At 38.5% G+C, this 15530-nt stretch overlaps 1 protein-coding gene across 1 annotated transcript; it reads right to left on the minus strand.

Annotated features, from left to right (window-relative positions):
* Positions 1 to 469: 469 nt before the first annotated feature.
* lrrc3ca (leucine rich repeat containing 3Ca) lies at positions 470 to 4656 on the minus strand. Its single transcript, XM_079260979.1, has 2 exons — positions 4546 to 4656; positions 470 to 1823 (listed from the first exon to the last, which is right to left on the minus strand). Exon 2 carries the CDS (start codon positions 1739 to 1741, stop codon positions 947 to 949), a length of 795 nt encoding a protein of 264 aa, XP_079117105.1. The 5' UTR covers positions 1742 to 1823; positions 4546 to 4656; the 3' UTR covers positions 470 to 946.
* Positions 4657 to 15530: the final 10874 nt, after the last annotated feature.

Below are 15530 nucleotides of genomic sequence, written 5' to 3' on the forward strand. Positions count from 1 at the left end.
GAGACAAAAATGATGAATGATTGTTGATGTTCTTTTTCTGACTTGAATATGAAAAACATGTTCTTGTTTACACATTCGTTTCTCCCTCCCTTTCTACTTCATCATTTGGCATGTATTAATCATGAATTCTTTGAATCTCCAAGTAGCTTTTTGCCAACATGTGGATAATATTACATTGTGCAACTCTCTTTCAACTTGTTGGACATGCTACTTGCCCACTATGTTTCTTGTACTGGGTGCTGATGTGGACAGAAATGTACAGATTATATTTCCACAGACAAAGGATGATTCTCTTAATGTGCAATTACAACAGATGACATTCCCAGATGCTCTATGTAATGTAGAACATATTAGGATGCTCTTCTCATTAGTGTAGATTCATTTAGCTACAACTTTACAGTGAACCTGTCTATTTTTGTGTGTATTTTCTTTTTACAGGAGACATTTAGCAGAATTCTGTAAGAAAATAAAACCAAACATCAATTTAAATGGAAAACATTTTACTTGTATTATGCTTGTGTATACCATAAGGATTTGAATGAAAACAGTTTACATTGCGTTTTCTGCTGAAGGATTGCCTTGTCCTGCTGTGCATATTGCTGTGTGACGTTTCCTCCTAAACCGCCTCTAAGTGAAAGAACCACATTAAGGTGCATGCACCACTGAATAAATCCCATTTGTATCGCATATTTGTAGATCCCAAAACATGCCTCTGCTTTTACTCCCTTAGCACACGGAGTAGGCCATCAACTCGGCCAACAAAAAGTCCTAATGGTCCACGGAAAGATGAATTATTCAGCTGAGCTGAGTTGAATCCGCCTTGGTTTCTTGTGCAGGCACATGTTTTATTTCCCAACTTGGCTTTGTGACAACACCTGGGCAAAACTGACAGTGATTGTAGTTACACGTTATACTCCAATCCTATTCTCCTGTAGCTCCATTAGCTCTATACCACAGTGCTAATGGTGGAAGACTCCTCAGATTTGCCCTGCCTGCTGGGCAACGACTTCAGATACTCCAAGTGTCTGCGCGCGTCCTCCTGATTAGCCCTGACATAGTACACAAGGTAGGAGATGACCATGGTGAACCAGCAAAACATAACAACCAACATGGCCACATCTGTAGTCCTCTTCATCACCACGCATAGGTCTACCTCTGGTTTCAACAAGAAAGCAAGTCCTTGAACATCTATTTCCTCTGGATCAGACGTCTGGCACACAATACCCTTCAGTGATGCAGGCTCCAAGTCCACACGAGGCAAAGCCATCTGTAAATTGCAGTCACAATGCCATGGATTGTTTGTAAGGTTAGCACGAGATCGCAGACCCTCAAAGGCATCAGGGTTAAAGTTAACTAACTTGTTAGAAGACAGATCCAGGAACTGTAGCGAGGAGCCCAGGCCTCTGAAAGCACCAGGTTCGAGCTGACTTAATTCATTGTGTGATAGGTCCAGTTCAACCAGGTGGGTCAACCCTGCAAACGCATTTGCTGGAACTGTGGTGAAGAGGTTGAAGTCCAGGTAGACATGTTGTGTGTCATTGGGGATGTCCTGCGGGATTTCCGTGAGCTGCAGATTGCTGCAGCGCACCGTCTTACCGCCACTCTCGCTCTCAGAGCAGTAGCACCTCTTGGAGCAGGTGGTGGCAGCATGATGGAAGCAGAAGGTCATTAAGACCAAACTGTGCAGCAGCAAACACATGACCACCGAGTGGCGCAGAAGCCAGTCTGCAAGCAGTGGCATTGTGAGATACGGGCATGCTCTGGGGAGTACCTCCTGGACTCAGGGCTGAAGTCCACATCAACTTCTCCAATTGTTGGTAAACCTATGGTATGAAAGAAATGGAAAGTTACAAAGGCAAAAAAAACTTAATAGACCAAATACAGCAAAATGCGAGCGATTAGCAGCCTTTTATAGAGGCAGTAGTGTTATTTATGGAGTGTGCGATAGTTTGTGTAATTGCAGTGTGGAGGCAGCAGGAAAGCTGGATCCTCATCTCTGCATGATGGTGGTCATGAAAAAAAAAAACTATACTTTGTTGTGTCTCCAGAAATGTTCCAAGGATCAAACCTTCCCTTTAACCCGGCACAATAAACAAGCAAAGAAAATACTTTGGTGTCACTGTGACTCTTTTATAATTGACATCCCTGCAGTGCAGGGCTATTTCAGTACACAGACATTTGCATTAACATAGTGATGTGACACCATGTGGAACAAAATGTTCCAGGCAAAACTCTGAATAAATCTGACTGGATTTTGTGTGTTTCTAGCTCATTTACCATTCAAAATTCCAAGCCCGGCATCTGTCAATCAAATAAGTAGTTCATGAGGTCATTTTGTCAGAAGTGCAAGTAACACAGAGCTTGTCTGTCTGTCCTCTAAATTACACTTTTTATTTTGTAGCTAGGCTATTGAAAATAGCAGGCGTACCCACCCTAACACACTTCATTAATAGCTGATGGGGGCTAACTCCTATCCTGTTACTAATCCTCTTAAGAAAAAAACTCCCTCAGTCAGTGTAACATCAGCTTTGGCCACCCAATCCTTTTGTTGAGGTAAATGCTAACAGTATAAACACGACAAGGCCAACAAAACCCACAATGTGATGGACTGTCTCGTTTCAGACTGAAAGAGAAGGAATTCAACCAGACTTCTTCATTTCTTCCAAATGGGCTAGAGATGGGTAAGATCCGCTTACCAAGACTACAAAATGAAATGGACCTCAAAGTACCTCCAAGTATCGCATGACACTTGGGGGTGGAGGACAGTGTGTCATGGCACTGGTTCTGCATATGTGTGTAGGAGGTCAAGGAGGGGCAGACTGTTTGTTGAAAAACAGCTTTTAACCAATGTACTGGTTTAGGGGTGCTATATTGGACGGCCTTAATAACAAACCACTGGAGGAGATGAGGATGGTGCAAAGCCCATGTGAAGCTTGTGCTGTTAAGCTTTAGTTGACAGTGTTTGCTTCTCTCAGACAAGAGCTAGTTATTCTTATATCTTCATCAAGACCACGCAGTGTAGCTTTCAGATAAATTCCCTGTGAACAGTGTCAGACAGAGTGCAACAGCGTGGCAGAAGCAGCTTTATACCCAAGCATAAGGGTCTTGCCTGCTCCTGTGAAGGCTGTGCTTTTCTCATCACATTGCATGCCAGCCTGGTATTTTGCTGAGAGATAATGGGGTAGAAGAAGAAGCGGACTGGTAATGATGGAGGAGAAAGCATGTGGGCAAGAAGGGAAATTGCACACATGTGCACATGGTTGAGAGATGAACAATACCAAGGGGATTTAAGGAGACAACACAGGGAACATTGCATGAAACTATTGAGGTATTGAAGAAAAGAGGAAAATGTTAGGAAGGAAGTTGAGGAGGAGAGTAGGCAAAGGGAAAGAAAGGGGGAGATGAAACAAGCTAGTTGCCTGTGGATGAGATAAACACACAAAAGAGGGTCTAAACCAGATGAGTTGCAGGGTGGGGCAACAATATAAGGACATCACACACACACACACAAGTAATTTTTATAAATTGTCTGTACCCTTAGCTCTTAGTGCAATAAAGAGGGAATGCATTAAGTTAGATGCTGGCTCTGTCAATAGTCCTAAATTCATGGACTTTTCCCATCATAAATAACAGCCCTGCTTTTAATTTGTACCATAAACACAGCACTCTGAAATAAATACAGCACTCCTGCAGCCACAGGTCAGGCTTTCACTTCATAAATTCACTGCTGTCTGGGCAGCCCTGACAAGCTTTTGGCACCAGTTGTATGAGGAGCAATAATATGAATTCAAAACCAAACATCAGAGGCACTGAAATGCAGCATAAATTTATCATGTTAATATATTCTGTTTTTTTATGCATGGATCTGACCTCTTTATGGCGACCCTTTGCAGCCATAAAGATCACTTGATTGTGAAATAAGTTGCTGATTTCCAGCAGACTAATCAATAAGGAATAGTATAGGGGGGGAAAAGGAAGAAAAGCAAAAGGAAAACAATGACAACATTGAACTGACTATAATATCTCAGTGCTATAAGGTCCAAACAGTTGTTACTGCTTAATGCATAAAATCTGCATGGAACACTGCATTAATTATAATCTCTATTTTGCAAACTTTACCTTAATCCAGTCAATGCAGAGCAGTCAGGCTCAGAGATAAGAAAAAGTGTTCTCTGTCTGTATTTAGGGGTACTTTTAATGTCTTTAGTGTGAAGTTTACGCCTGGTTTAAACACTTTAAAACTTTACATTAATAACAACATTGTCCAATGTTGGCTTTAAATGTGCTTTTAGTTTTCATTTAGCATCTGTTTGAAAAATAAATCAAGATAAATACGATGCCCTTTAGAAAGGGTCTCCCTTTTAAAACTGCCTTTTATCCTCATTTGGCACCGCATCCACCTCTTAAATCTTACATTTAGCATCTTTAAAGTCCATGTGGTGAACCTGAGCAGCCATCTCTCTGTCCTGGATTAAAATGTCTTAAAAACCCAGGTAAATCTCAAATATAGAGGATGCCTATTGATCAAATATCACAAACACTCACGTCTTTGCCGCTTTTCCTCTCCCTCCCATGATGTGCTCACTGAACAAGCGCTCCAACAACAATGCCGTCCAGCGGATCAATGCGCTCGCTCCTCTGTCCACGGCTCGGTTTAGTGTTGTTGGTCCGCTTCCATCAAGTCCATCCGCCGCTCGTTCAAGTCGGGCTGAGAGCCGCTCCGGTGGCAATAGCGACGCGTCACTGTAAATTCTGCTGCTGCTGATCTGCACTTTTGGGTTCCCTCACAGAGTGCCGAGTTCTTAGTTTCCACGCAACCAGAAAACTAAGGCAACATTACGCGATCTTGCGATGGCTCCACGGCGTGAGGGCTTCTGACAGATCCATATAAGAAAGAGGGAAAGAAAAGAGTCGAAATGAATCGTATTAATGCACTGAGTAGTTTCAGAGGCACGGGACGCAGAGGATTTACGCGCGGAGGAAGGCCGTGGAGAAGCATTTTCTGGCGCTGCTGAAAGAGCTGACTGCGCACAGTTTGGTTTTATCCATGTTAATGTGCATTGGTCTGACTGAATGCATTCACAAGCTTCTGCTGATTGCCGTGAGTTAAGTGGATGTAATGGCCATCATGCATCAGGTGCCTGTAAATAAGCACCCCTCCCACTTCACAAACGGATCTCATGCACAGTGCAACGCTCACTCATGGACCAGCCTCCACTAATCACGTTTGATCTGATGCTTTTTGTTTCAAACATGAAGCCTGGCTGCCAGGACTGTGGGTCTTTGGTCGTCTGTTTTCCTCCCTGCTGCCAGCCGATAAGGAAGCCCCAATCAAATTCACTAAGAAATCAGATGTAGAGCAGTCTGGGGGAGTCAACCAAGCAGTTGGTTGTAGGGTATTAAAGGAATTAAAATCAATAAAGTGGAATACTTCGCCCAAAAAATCTAGTATGCCATGACACAAAGTTTATGATGAACTACTTATCCTCTTTTAGCTTTATTTCTTTCTTGTGCACATTTGTCATGCCATGCAGGAAATTCTGAGTTCCAAACCCAACGTGAATAGAAATGAATCTTATCGTGTGTGTTGCAGGCTGCAGGTAACTGCAGTAAAAACACACCTTTAATGCATTTAACTTATAATATTGAATGGATTTGTGATCATATTTCAATGTTCACTGATAGTATCAAAGACCAAATACAGGTTACGGTAACTGGTCTTTTCAAGATATTCTTTGATTATTTTAATTTCAAGATTGTTCTTTTTCCAAATAATTTGAAAGGTAAACAGGCAAATGATTTCTTTTAGTGTTTGAGCTGAATGTATAAGATTTTAATATTTTCATGTTAGTTTTGTTCTGGTGTTTGACATGTTGCTGTTTATGCTCCTTTTACAGCCCTGCAGGTTTGAAGCGGCGCTTGTCAGTTACAAGAAGATCAGATAGGTGGAAAAGCATATGACAAGGAAACAGCAGAAAATAGGATTAGTTTCCTCATCGACAGAGAAGAGTGCACTGGCAGTCAGTCTTTCCCAGTTTTATCAGATTACCACAAATGCACCACTGTGGTTGGCGGCTCTCGGCTCTGTAAAAAACAAGCATTAGCTGATAGATTTCTCCTTCAAGTGGATCAGAGTTATTTTTTCTCTGACTTGTTAACTTTTTCTCCCCACCTGGCAAGTGTGTCAGTGAAGGTTTGGGTATTTCATGATACCTGTACAGATCATATGTCTGCATTCTAACCTGAAGCCATGAAGTCAAAGTGCTGAGTGAGAATTTGGCAGAGAAAATGCTTGTACAAAGTTTCAACAATGTCACCTGTGTGTGTCCTGGGTTACAGGAGCAAAAAGTACTCAAATTAATGAGACCTCTCCCTTTAATTAATGTTTTTCCTATTTCTCAAATTTTGTTCACTCAAACTCACATATATGCACACCAGCACACACTACAAATAGGCTCACTTAAACACACACACATTCTGCTACTGGCTCCCATCTTACACCTCATCCCTGAGCAAGATCAAAGTGGCGCCTTGTCTTTGTGAATACGACATTAACCTGCTTTATATATTTATTTCCTTGCCTGTCTTGAACCTTTTAATCAAAAGCTGCAAGAACAGTGTGTTAAAAGGATTTCCCTGCTGCAAGTTTTCAGGTAGGTCACCTCACCTCAGCCTGCCTGTGAAGAGTCTCCCCTTTGAAGTCAGATATCACTAACATTAAGGAAACAATAGAGTTCTAATATGAAAGTGTTGGTGATATTCATTTGAGTCTCGCTGTATTCCCCAGTGACTGACTGAGCTATAGATGGCTGAATCTAGTCAAAAGCATTAGACTGCAAGCTTTGGAGTCTTGGATCTCCAGAAAACATATCATTTTATGTGCAACTAGCACGTTCCAAGTGGTTAATTTTGTTGGTAATTTCCTGGTTTTTATAATGTGTTTATATTAAAGATGGCAAAGGATACAAAGTTTTATACAGCCCATGTAAAGTCCATTAACAGTTCATCATATTTTATGAATCTAAAATTGATTGTAATCCATCCATCCACTTTCTGAACCGCTTAGTCCAGTTCAGGGAAACTGGAGCCATCCAAGCAATCATCAGGCAAAAGGCAGGGTACATCCTGAAAAGGTTGCCAGTCCATCTCAAGGGGATGTGCAGTAATTTTGCCATAAAAATATCTTTTTCCCATCTTTGTATAACATGTAACATTCCCATTACTATCCACCTTGTAGCCTTAAAATAGTTTACACAGGCACACACACACATATATATATATATATATATATATATATATATATATATATATATATATATATATATATATATATATATATATATATATATATATATATATATATATATACACACACATATACTGTATATATGAGGATGTTATCAATGTTATTCTCCTAAGAAAAGTTGCAGACAGTCCCTTAGTCTAGTTAATTCCTAATCACTGTATTCATATAAGCCAATTCATTTTTAAAAAATTGAGTACTTAAGAAACCCAACAGATTGCATTGAATATTTTCTTCAGTTCAAGACCCTGTTCTGAGCATGTACAGGGAAACAGGCCTAGGTGGTTAGGAGAAAAAAACTCTGTTAATAGGAAGGAAAACCTCCAAGAGAAACAGACTCAGGAAGGGCGGCCATCTGCTCGACCGGTTGAAGTTGTTTTTTGTTTTTTTTGTGTGTGTGTGTGTTTTTACAAGTTAGACGTAATTTTAAGAAGCCAAGGCAAACCAAGTAAGTTATTTATAACACAACAACTCCAATGTCATGCAAAGTAAAATTAACATTGCTTTTTGTTTGCTTGTTTCACTATTTTATCCTACAGTATCGGTTTGTAAAATGACACACAGTATATTCATTCTTGCATCCTTTGAAAAGCAGAAAGCAACGAAGCCAGCAGAGGAGGAACATAAGTGGGAAAGTCAGAGGAGCTGCAGCTGAGATCTATTGCCCTAATGTGCCTCACTATGGTTAGTCATCAGCTGCTGGACATTAAAAGTGGTGGTTTTCACTTCCAGACCTGTGGGCCACGAACCTTCAAGAGGCCTTTAAGAGAATCTAAAAGCTTTTCAGATACAGAAGCTGAAACACTAATGACTGCATCATTCTGGTAAAACATATCTGAAAAACTAAGATCTTTTCACACAGATGAAAACCCAGATTCTGATGGATTTGGAGTTCTATCAAGCTTTTAGTGACACTTTGACTTATATTAGAAGGTTAAAATATTCTTTTTCAAATAATAAACTTCCAAACTCCCTGTATGAAGCTTATATGTGTTTAATACTGAAAAAGGACAAAACCATTGGAGCCTATTGACTCCAGGCCAACTCACTGCCCAATCTAGACCATAAAACTCTAGGTTCTTGTTTCACGATTAAATGAGCACATAACAGAAATCATTCATCCGTATCATCCCAGGCAGGCTTTCTTTTGGTAATGTATGTAGACTTATGAATATATTTTATTCAGACTGAACAGAAAAAAATAAGGTTTGGATTCACACAGAGCCTTGAATTTACTAAAGTAGCTTCACTGAGGGTGTAGAGAAACTTAAGAGGTGCATTGACTTTTATAAGATCCTGCCACTCTCTATGCTGGGTAGAATGAATGCTGTTAAAACAATTACCTTGTCAAAGTTTAACTTTTTTTTTTTTTTTTTAATCTTAAGATTTATCCTAAGAGTTTATTAAAACAAATCTGTCAAATCCACAAGTTGAAGTTCATGCTGTTTGAGAAACACTCAACTTACCATACAAGCAAAAACTTTATTTCTAAATTTGCTAAATGCTTCCTTTTACATTTCCATCAGCAGACAGTGTTAAATCAGCACAAGAAAAGGAAATGAGACCACCGATGCTGGAACAACAATGGAAAAGTCCCTTTGTCAAAATCACAATTGTGAATTAATAGCAGACACAAGTTATTTTTGTGATGCATCATTTCTAATATTTCAAGATTTCATTCCACAAATTTTATACCAATGTATCCCCAGTTTAATAAATGCATATCAGTTGAAGAATCACATTTTCCTTTTTGGAAATGTTCTATTACACAAATTTGATCATCAGCCATTTTGTTTGTCTTGATGCAGGGGTCTTTCAGAGACACCTGGTCCTGGACAGATGTGATCCTGTTTGGGTGCTTAACAGAAACACAGAACACTCTGCAGGCTCATAACTGCTTTGCTTCTTGGAACAGTTTAGACCAAAAGACTCATAGTCAAGCAATGGAAACAATCTTCTGTTCCAGGTTTCAGAAACTGGCTTAATAAACTGGTGATTGTAATAACTTTGGAAAAACTCCTGTTTATAAACTCTAAAAATTTGCACACGTAAGAAGAAACTTGGAACCATTTAACATATTGATTAGGGATGTGAGTCAATTAAAATAATGAATCCAATTAATTGCAGAATCAGATAATACAGTTAGCCTTTTCAAGCTGTTTTGGAGCCAGCCCTAGTGGATAAGGGGGGAACTGCAATTATGGCACTCAGGCATCGGTTTCACTTTTGTCCAGTAGAGATGAGGACCAGGATGCTTGTGTGTTCTTTTGGGCGTGGGAATGGAGGGCCCCATGCAGCAACCGCTGCTGCTGATGGAGAAAACTGTAAAGTTTACATGTTTTTATGTTAGTTACTCAAAGTTTTCAATAACGCCAGAAAAGGTCGCTAGGCTTATTGATAGCTGCTTTTTCTTTAGAGTTACCAGAGGGGTCTGAAAAATAGCTAAATATAGCGCCAAAGCTGGAAAGTTATGAGCAGAGGTCTACCGTGTCCATCAGTATAATTGGTGTTCCAGGAAATTGTGCACTGACAAATGACAATAATTTTTCTGCCATTATTCATTCATTCATTATACCGTACTAACCGCTTAATCCAATGAAGGGTCGCGGAGAAGCTGGAGTCTATTGGGCGAAAGGCAGGGTACACCCTGGACAGCTCGCCAGTCCATCGCAGTTTTCTGCAATTAATTAATCATAATAAAGGTGTTAAGGTATTAGGATTTGTATATATATAAAACACATGCTACCTTTTTTTCCCCTTTTATTTTATTGTTCTGTATGGGGTACCAACAATATTAACAACATTGTTCTTGAAATGCCATCAGTGATGATAGTTGTGGTGATATAAGTTCATTAATATTTTATTCATTTACATATTTTCTTTTGTTCTTTGTTGATATGTGCTTGTGAAGTCATTTGAATATGCTCTATGGTGGTAGGTAATTAAGGGAGTAGACTGTGTACTGTTCCCCGAAGACTCTCAAGTAGATATGCGTGCAGGTGTATGTGTATGAATGTAGCTGTGAAAGAGTAAATTTTATGTTGTATGGTTTTTATAGTGTAAAATCAAATAACAATATTAAATCTCAGCATATTTGAAAAACATTTAAGTGTTCACAAAAGTCAAACAAACAAAATTTAATGGACAAAATCTTGTTTTATGTCTCATGGGCAACATGTTATTTCTTCTTTGACAAGACTACAAGTCATCACTATGCTTTGAGCTAAATACTAAAATCAGCTATCAATAGTGAACACAACAATGCTAACATGCTAATGGTGTACAATAATGTTTGTTCAGTTTATTTCATTGGTTTGGTGCATGATAAAAAATTTTTTTATCAGAACACAGATGAAAGAAAAACACCTAAGAACAGCTTTGAGAAATACTTTGTGGTGATATTTCCTTCTGTTGAAGTGCAAGTGTTGTCAAAGACTTTAAGCTAATCCACCGAGTCTTAACTGCTAAATGGTTATATTCACCTCGAGCTGCCTGCTAAGTATAGAGGTGGCTGAAGCTGTTTCCGCTGCCCTTTTGAAGTAATTAATAATTCTCAGTCTGTTATTGTGTGTCTCAGACATATTCACAATGACAACGAGGGAGGGGTATTCACCTTAAAGGTCATGTTGTGGACTTCCAAGGACACAGCTGGAAACCTGACCATGAAAACATGTGCCAGAAATAAGCTGAGAGGGGAACCTGTATTTCAGTGTTGTAAATGTTAGCTCCGCCAGCTCCTACTGATTTACTACCCCAAACATGGTTTGGATTTCTTTGAAGGTTACAGGATATTCAAAGATTAAATATTCATATGTGACATTTTAAAGGTATGTGATGTGTTTCCTACTCCTAACAACAACAAAAAAAGACAACTGCCATCTAAACTTAGAGAAACAAAAGGTTGGAAGACATTGTGCAATCATTTTAGTTAAATTTCACCCTCATTTCCTAACAACTGGGCGTTAAGTATGCACATTTTTTCTCTTCATGCCCTACTTCCTGTTGGTCATCTAACACCAGGGAAACATGGGTGTAGACTTTGCCAGGAAGTAATCACTCAGAAAAACTGTTGAAGTCAGGCAAAATGGTTTAAGCCAACTCTGTAGAACAACACAAATTTCACAATGTAATACTATCTCTGCTTAAATTGCATTTCTTGAGACATCTGGCTGATGAATCAGGCGTGCAGGCAATGGAGAACTAAATCATTCTGCCGGTTAAACTGTCTGCATTTTAATCTACTTTACTGAATTTTATAACATTTCAGATTAAGTCAACAGCTTTCATGTGATTTATTTTTTATGTGATCCATGTTTTCCGACACACTTGTTGACACACTTGTTTCCCCATCAAACTAATGTCCATAAAGCTGCATGCCTCATGTATGCCAGGGGCCATCAAGCCGAAGTAAACACCCCCTTCAGACATCTATCAACAGATGTATGTCACTTCATGTTTCTCTCTGCTCCACTTTGCTGGCCTTCAAGCTTCATCAAGTAAAAGAAAACACAGAACCATCAATAAATAATCAGGAAAGCAGGTTGTACTGCAAACACATCTATCTACTTTGCTGGGGGACTATTTTTGGATGCTAAGTACTTAGTATTCCCAGTTTCAAACTGCCCACTTGTACTTGATAAGAGGAGGTCTGCAAGTGTGTTACAGGGTCAGAATAGTAATAGCTTAGTTGCAAGTCATAAAACATGTAGCTGGATTAAAGGTTGCCTGACAATTATGTGCTCTGAAAACAGATGCACTTAAAAATGTTTTATTTTAATGATAACCTGTGTTTGTACTCAGTGCCAAACACTTTTTTTTTTTTTTACTTTAATGCTTATGTTGAAAGGGGTGTTTCTTTTTTCTATATAACAACAGAAACTTTCCAACATTAAGCGCCATCAAGTTATATGCTATTACACATTCAGCCTTCATTCCAATGGTTGCTTCCTTTTCCCCCTGCAAGTCAATAATTGCTTATTAATGTCAAACGAAGTGAGCTAAATTTATTGAAAAGGGGTGTTTCCAAATATAACATCAGGGTACATGGTAAGGATAGCAGGAATCAACGAGTAAAACTTTTAATTGAGAGATCTCCCAAGGTATTTCTCTGAGCTGGAGTTATGAAGTCAATGATAAAGTCCTTCAAAATACAAAGAGAATCTAAACAGGTTGGAGCAGCCAAATTGAATACTTTTCAATATGATCAAAATAATTTCCCTAAATATAGCTTCCATTGAAAGAAGTTCTTTGACATTGCCTCATAGTACCTTAATTAGCTTGCTATTTATTTATAATTAAATAACGTTAGGCCTCAATAAGTCTCTCTGTTCAATCTCAGTTTTTATTTCATTAGTCAGTCAAGGTTTTTATTTAATCATTCTAGTGTCCAGTACAGTTGCTTGTGATCCTGACTTGACATAATAATGACTTAATTTTTTCATCCTCCTGCATTTGGGTCTTACATCTCCTAAAACTTTTGATTGCAATGGCTACATCCACTTATTATTAATGGCTGATGATCCACTGACCAAGTTGCAAGTCTCTGTTTTTATTTCTGTTTTACCATTGATCATTTTTCTTAATGAATCTTCATTTAATCAAGGAAAATAATTATTGTTATTAAAAATCCCCTTTGGAAGGAAGCCCTCGCCAAGAGAACAGTCGCTATCACAAGCTAGCCAACATGATTTTATGACAAACTGTAGCATCTTATGTTCCTTCATCAGAAAAGTATTTATATTTTCACAGCAAAAGACTGAATATTGTCCCATTGTTCAGGCCACTGTATTGTACTGTGCAGTGGCTCTAAATGTCTTTTTGAAAACATGTGTTTTCCATTAGAATAACATTGTTCTGATTTCTGTGGTCACATGTAGTTTGACAGCATGTAGTTTTGAACAATTACATAGTGTAAACACATGAATAGGTGCCTATTTGAGAAATAACCTTGTTATATGTATTTTTGAGAGATCAGGTTGTTAGCTTCAAAATGTTAGGACATTGACAACTTCCACTATTGAATTGGACAGAAAATGCTTTGTGATAGTATAGGTTGGAGGGGCTGACCATCAAATGAGAGATTGCTTTTTCAGTTTTGTCTTTCAGAAGCCTTTTCTTACGCCAATATTTACTTTTCTGTATCACTCGCAACTGCCAATGGTTATGGCTACAAGTTCATTGTCATAATAAGAATACATGTGTGTGGTTAAGTTTAGGGACTAAAAAAATACACTGTTAGGATTAGAAAAACATACATTTTCATGAAATGTATTAGGAACATGAAAGAATTTCTTGTATTGGGCTGAGTCAACAAAATAAGTTAAACACAGAAAGGTAATAATTGTTTGTCAAATTTATATCTCTCAATATTTACTTTGAAGTTCTGTAAATTTCTTTCATACATAAAGTGAGGTTAGCGTCTTGTTATTTAGACAGTTTAAAGCCAATACCTTGAAAAGGAAGCAGCCCATTTAAATGCCTTTTTTCCAGTTCAGTACAGGCATAGTAGCAGGTATAGAATCTGGGTGAAAGGGTCATGGCTTCCCAAACTTCTTTTGAAAATACAACAAGGCCTGCGACCCTTAATTGATCTAAGCACTCAAGAAAATTGATGGATGGATAGATAAGAAGGAAGCAGGACAAAAATAAGGTTGTTATTAAGAAAATGTCTAAGTGTAAACAAGGGGTCACCAACTCCGATCCATGGGGGCTACCATCCTGCCGGCTTTTGTATTTCCCTGGTACAACACATTTGATTCTAATGAAAAGGTTCTTCAGCAATTTGTTGTCATTTTCTGCACCTGACTATTAATGAGCCATTGATTTTGGTCTGGTGTGTTGCAGCAGGGAAACACTAAAACCTTCAGGATAATAGCCCTCGAGGACCGGAGTTGGTGACCCCTGGTGTAGACTGACCATTTCACATGAGATAATTATCCAATTAGTCAGATGAATAACAAACAGGCAAGCAATGACTATCAGTCAGATCCACCACTTTGACCCCTGGTGTAACTTGTGACGTTCTGTCAAACATAATGGTGATGGCCAAAATACTCAACTCTAAGCTTCAAAGCAGCAGTCAACAAAGCAAAGGCTGGCAACAAATTGTCTGTTTTCATTTTTATGTGCAGCCTGTAGAAGTTAATATAATAGACATTTAAAATTAAAATGGAAAAAAGGACTGTGTAGTTAGGCTATTGTTTGGGTTGTTAGTGTCAGGACTTTTATTTGTCGTCGTTGTCAGGTGCTGTAAAACCTAATGTAGAACCACAAATCAATCTTTCTACTTTGTTTCATATCATATGTTATTTTTACAGATTTCATGAATTCATTATTGTGTTTAATCGTAGCTGGATTTCAGATTCTTTGATCCAAGTTGACGCCTATGTCTTTTGTTGAGGCTATTTGTCGTGAACTGAAGTCTCTTCTCACCACAGAGAAGCCTCATATTTAATGAACAGAGATGAGAGTGGTACTGATCTTCTCAGAGAAACAAATTGGGTATGATATGGAAAACTAAAACCAGTAGGCCTACTAAGATGGTCCTAGTTGAGATTACGCTTATTAGCGTTGTTGAAGAAAATAATACTTCCTCTGTACCTCGTTACATGTATCCTCTGGTGCAGGAAAAAAGTAAAAGTTTGAGTCTTTTTTTTCTTTTGTCAAATGTAGCAAAATAAAGAAAATTGTCTATTTTGAAATAGCAAATTCATTCTGCTGTCCATAGAACGTATGGGGGCAGCTAGAACAGTCTTGTTTTCTGACTGTGGCTGAAAAGAGTGGTTGAATATCAAACTGTGATGCAACTTTATTCATATGTACAGCTGTGGGTGTATAGCTGGTGTATAGCCATTCAAGTCAAACTGCTCCATCCTATTATCCTTCCAAGGTCAGATGAGTGGGCAACATAGCAAAATGAAACAAGAAAGAGAGGTAGATCAGTTCCTTTGACCCAAAGTCATTGGGACAGGAACACAAAGAAATATGTTTGTTTATTGAAATAAAATCCAACCATTTTTAAAAAAAAAAATCTGCACTGATTCCTTTAAAATACTTCTGAACATTTGAAGCCCAGCAGAATCCAGCAGTATGAAATGCAATGCCTTGTGTGGTATGCAGCTGAAAAATAAATCAGCTAAAGGCTATCATGAAAACACAACAATCTGCCTCTGGGGAAATAAACCCATTTACCACTGAATTTCAGGCTGTTATCATGTTTGTAAACACA

This window comes from Telmatherina bonti (genome assembly GCF_933228915.1).
Source record: "Telmatherina bonti genome assembly, chromosome: 21".
Lineage (NCBI taxonomy): Eukaryota > Metazoa > Chordata > Actinopteri > Atheriniformes > Telmatherinidae > Telmatherina > Telmatherina bonti.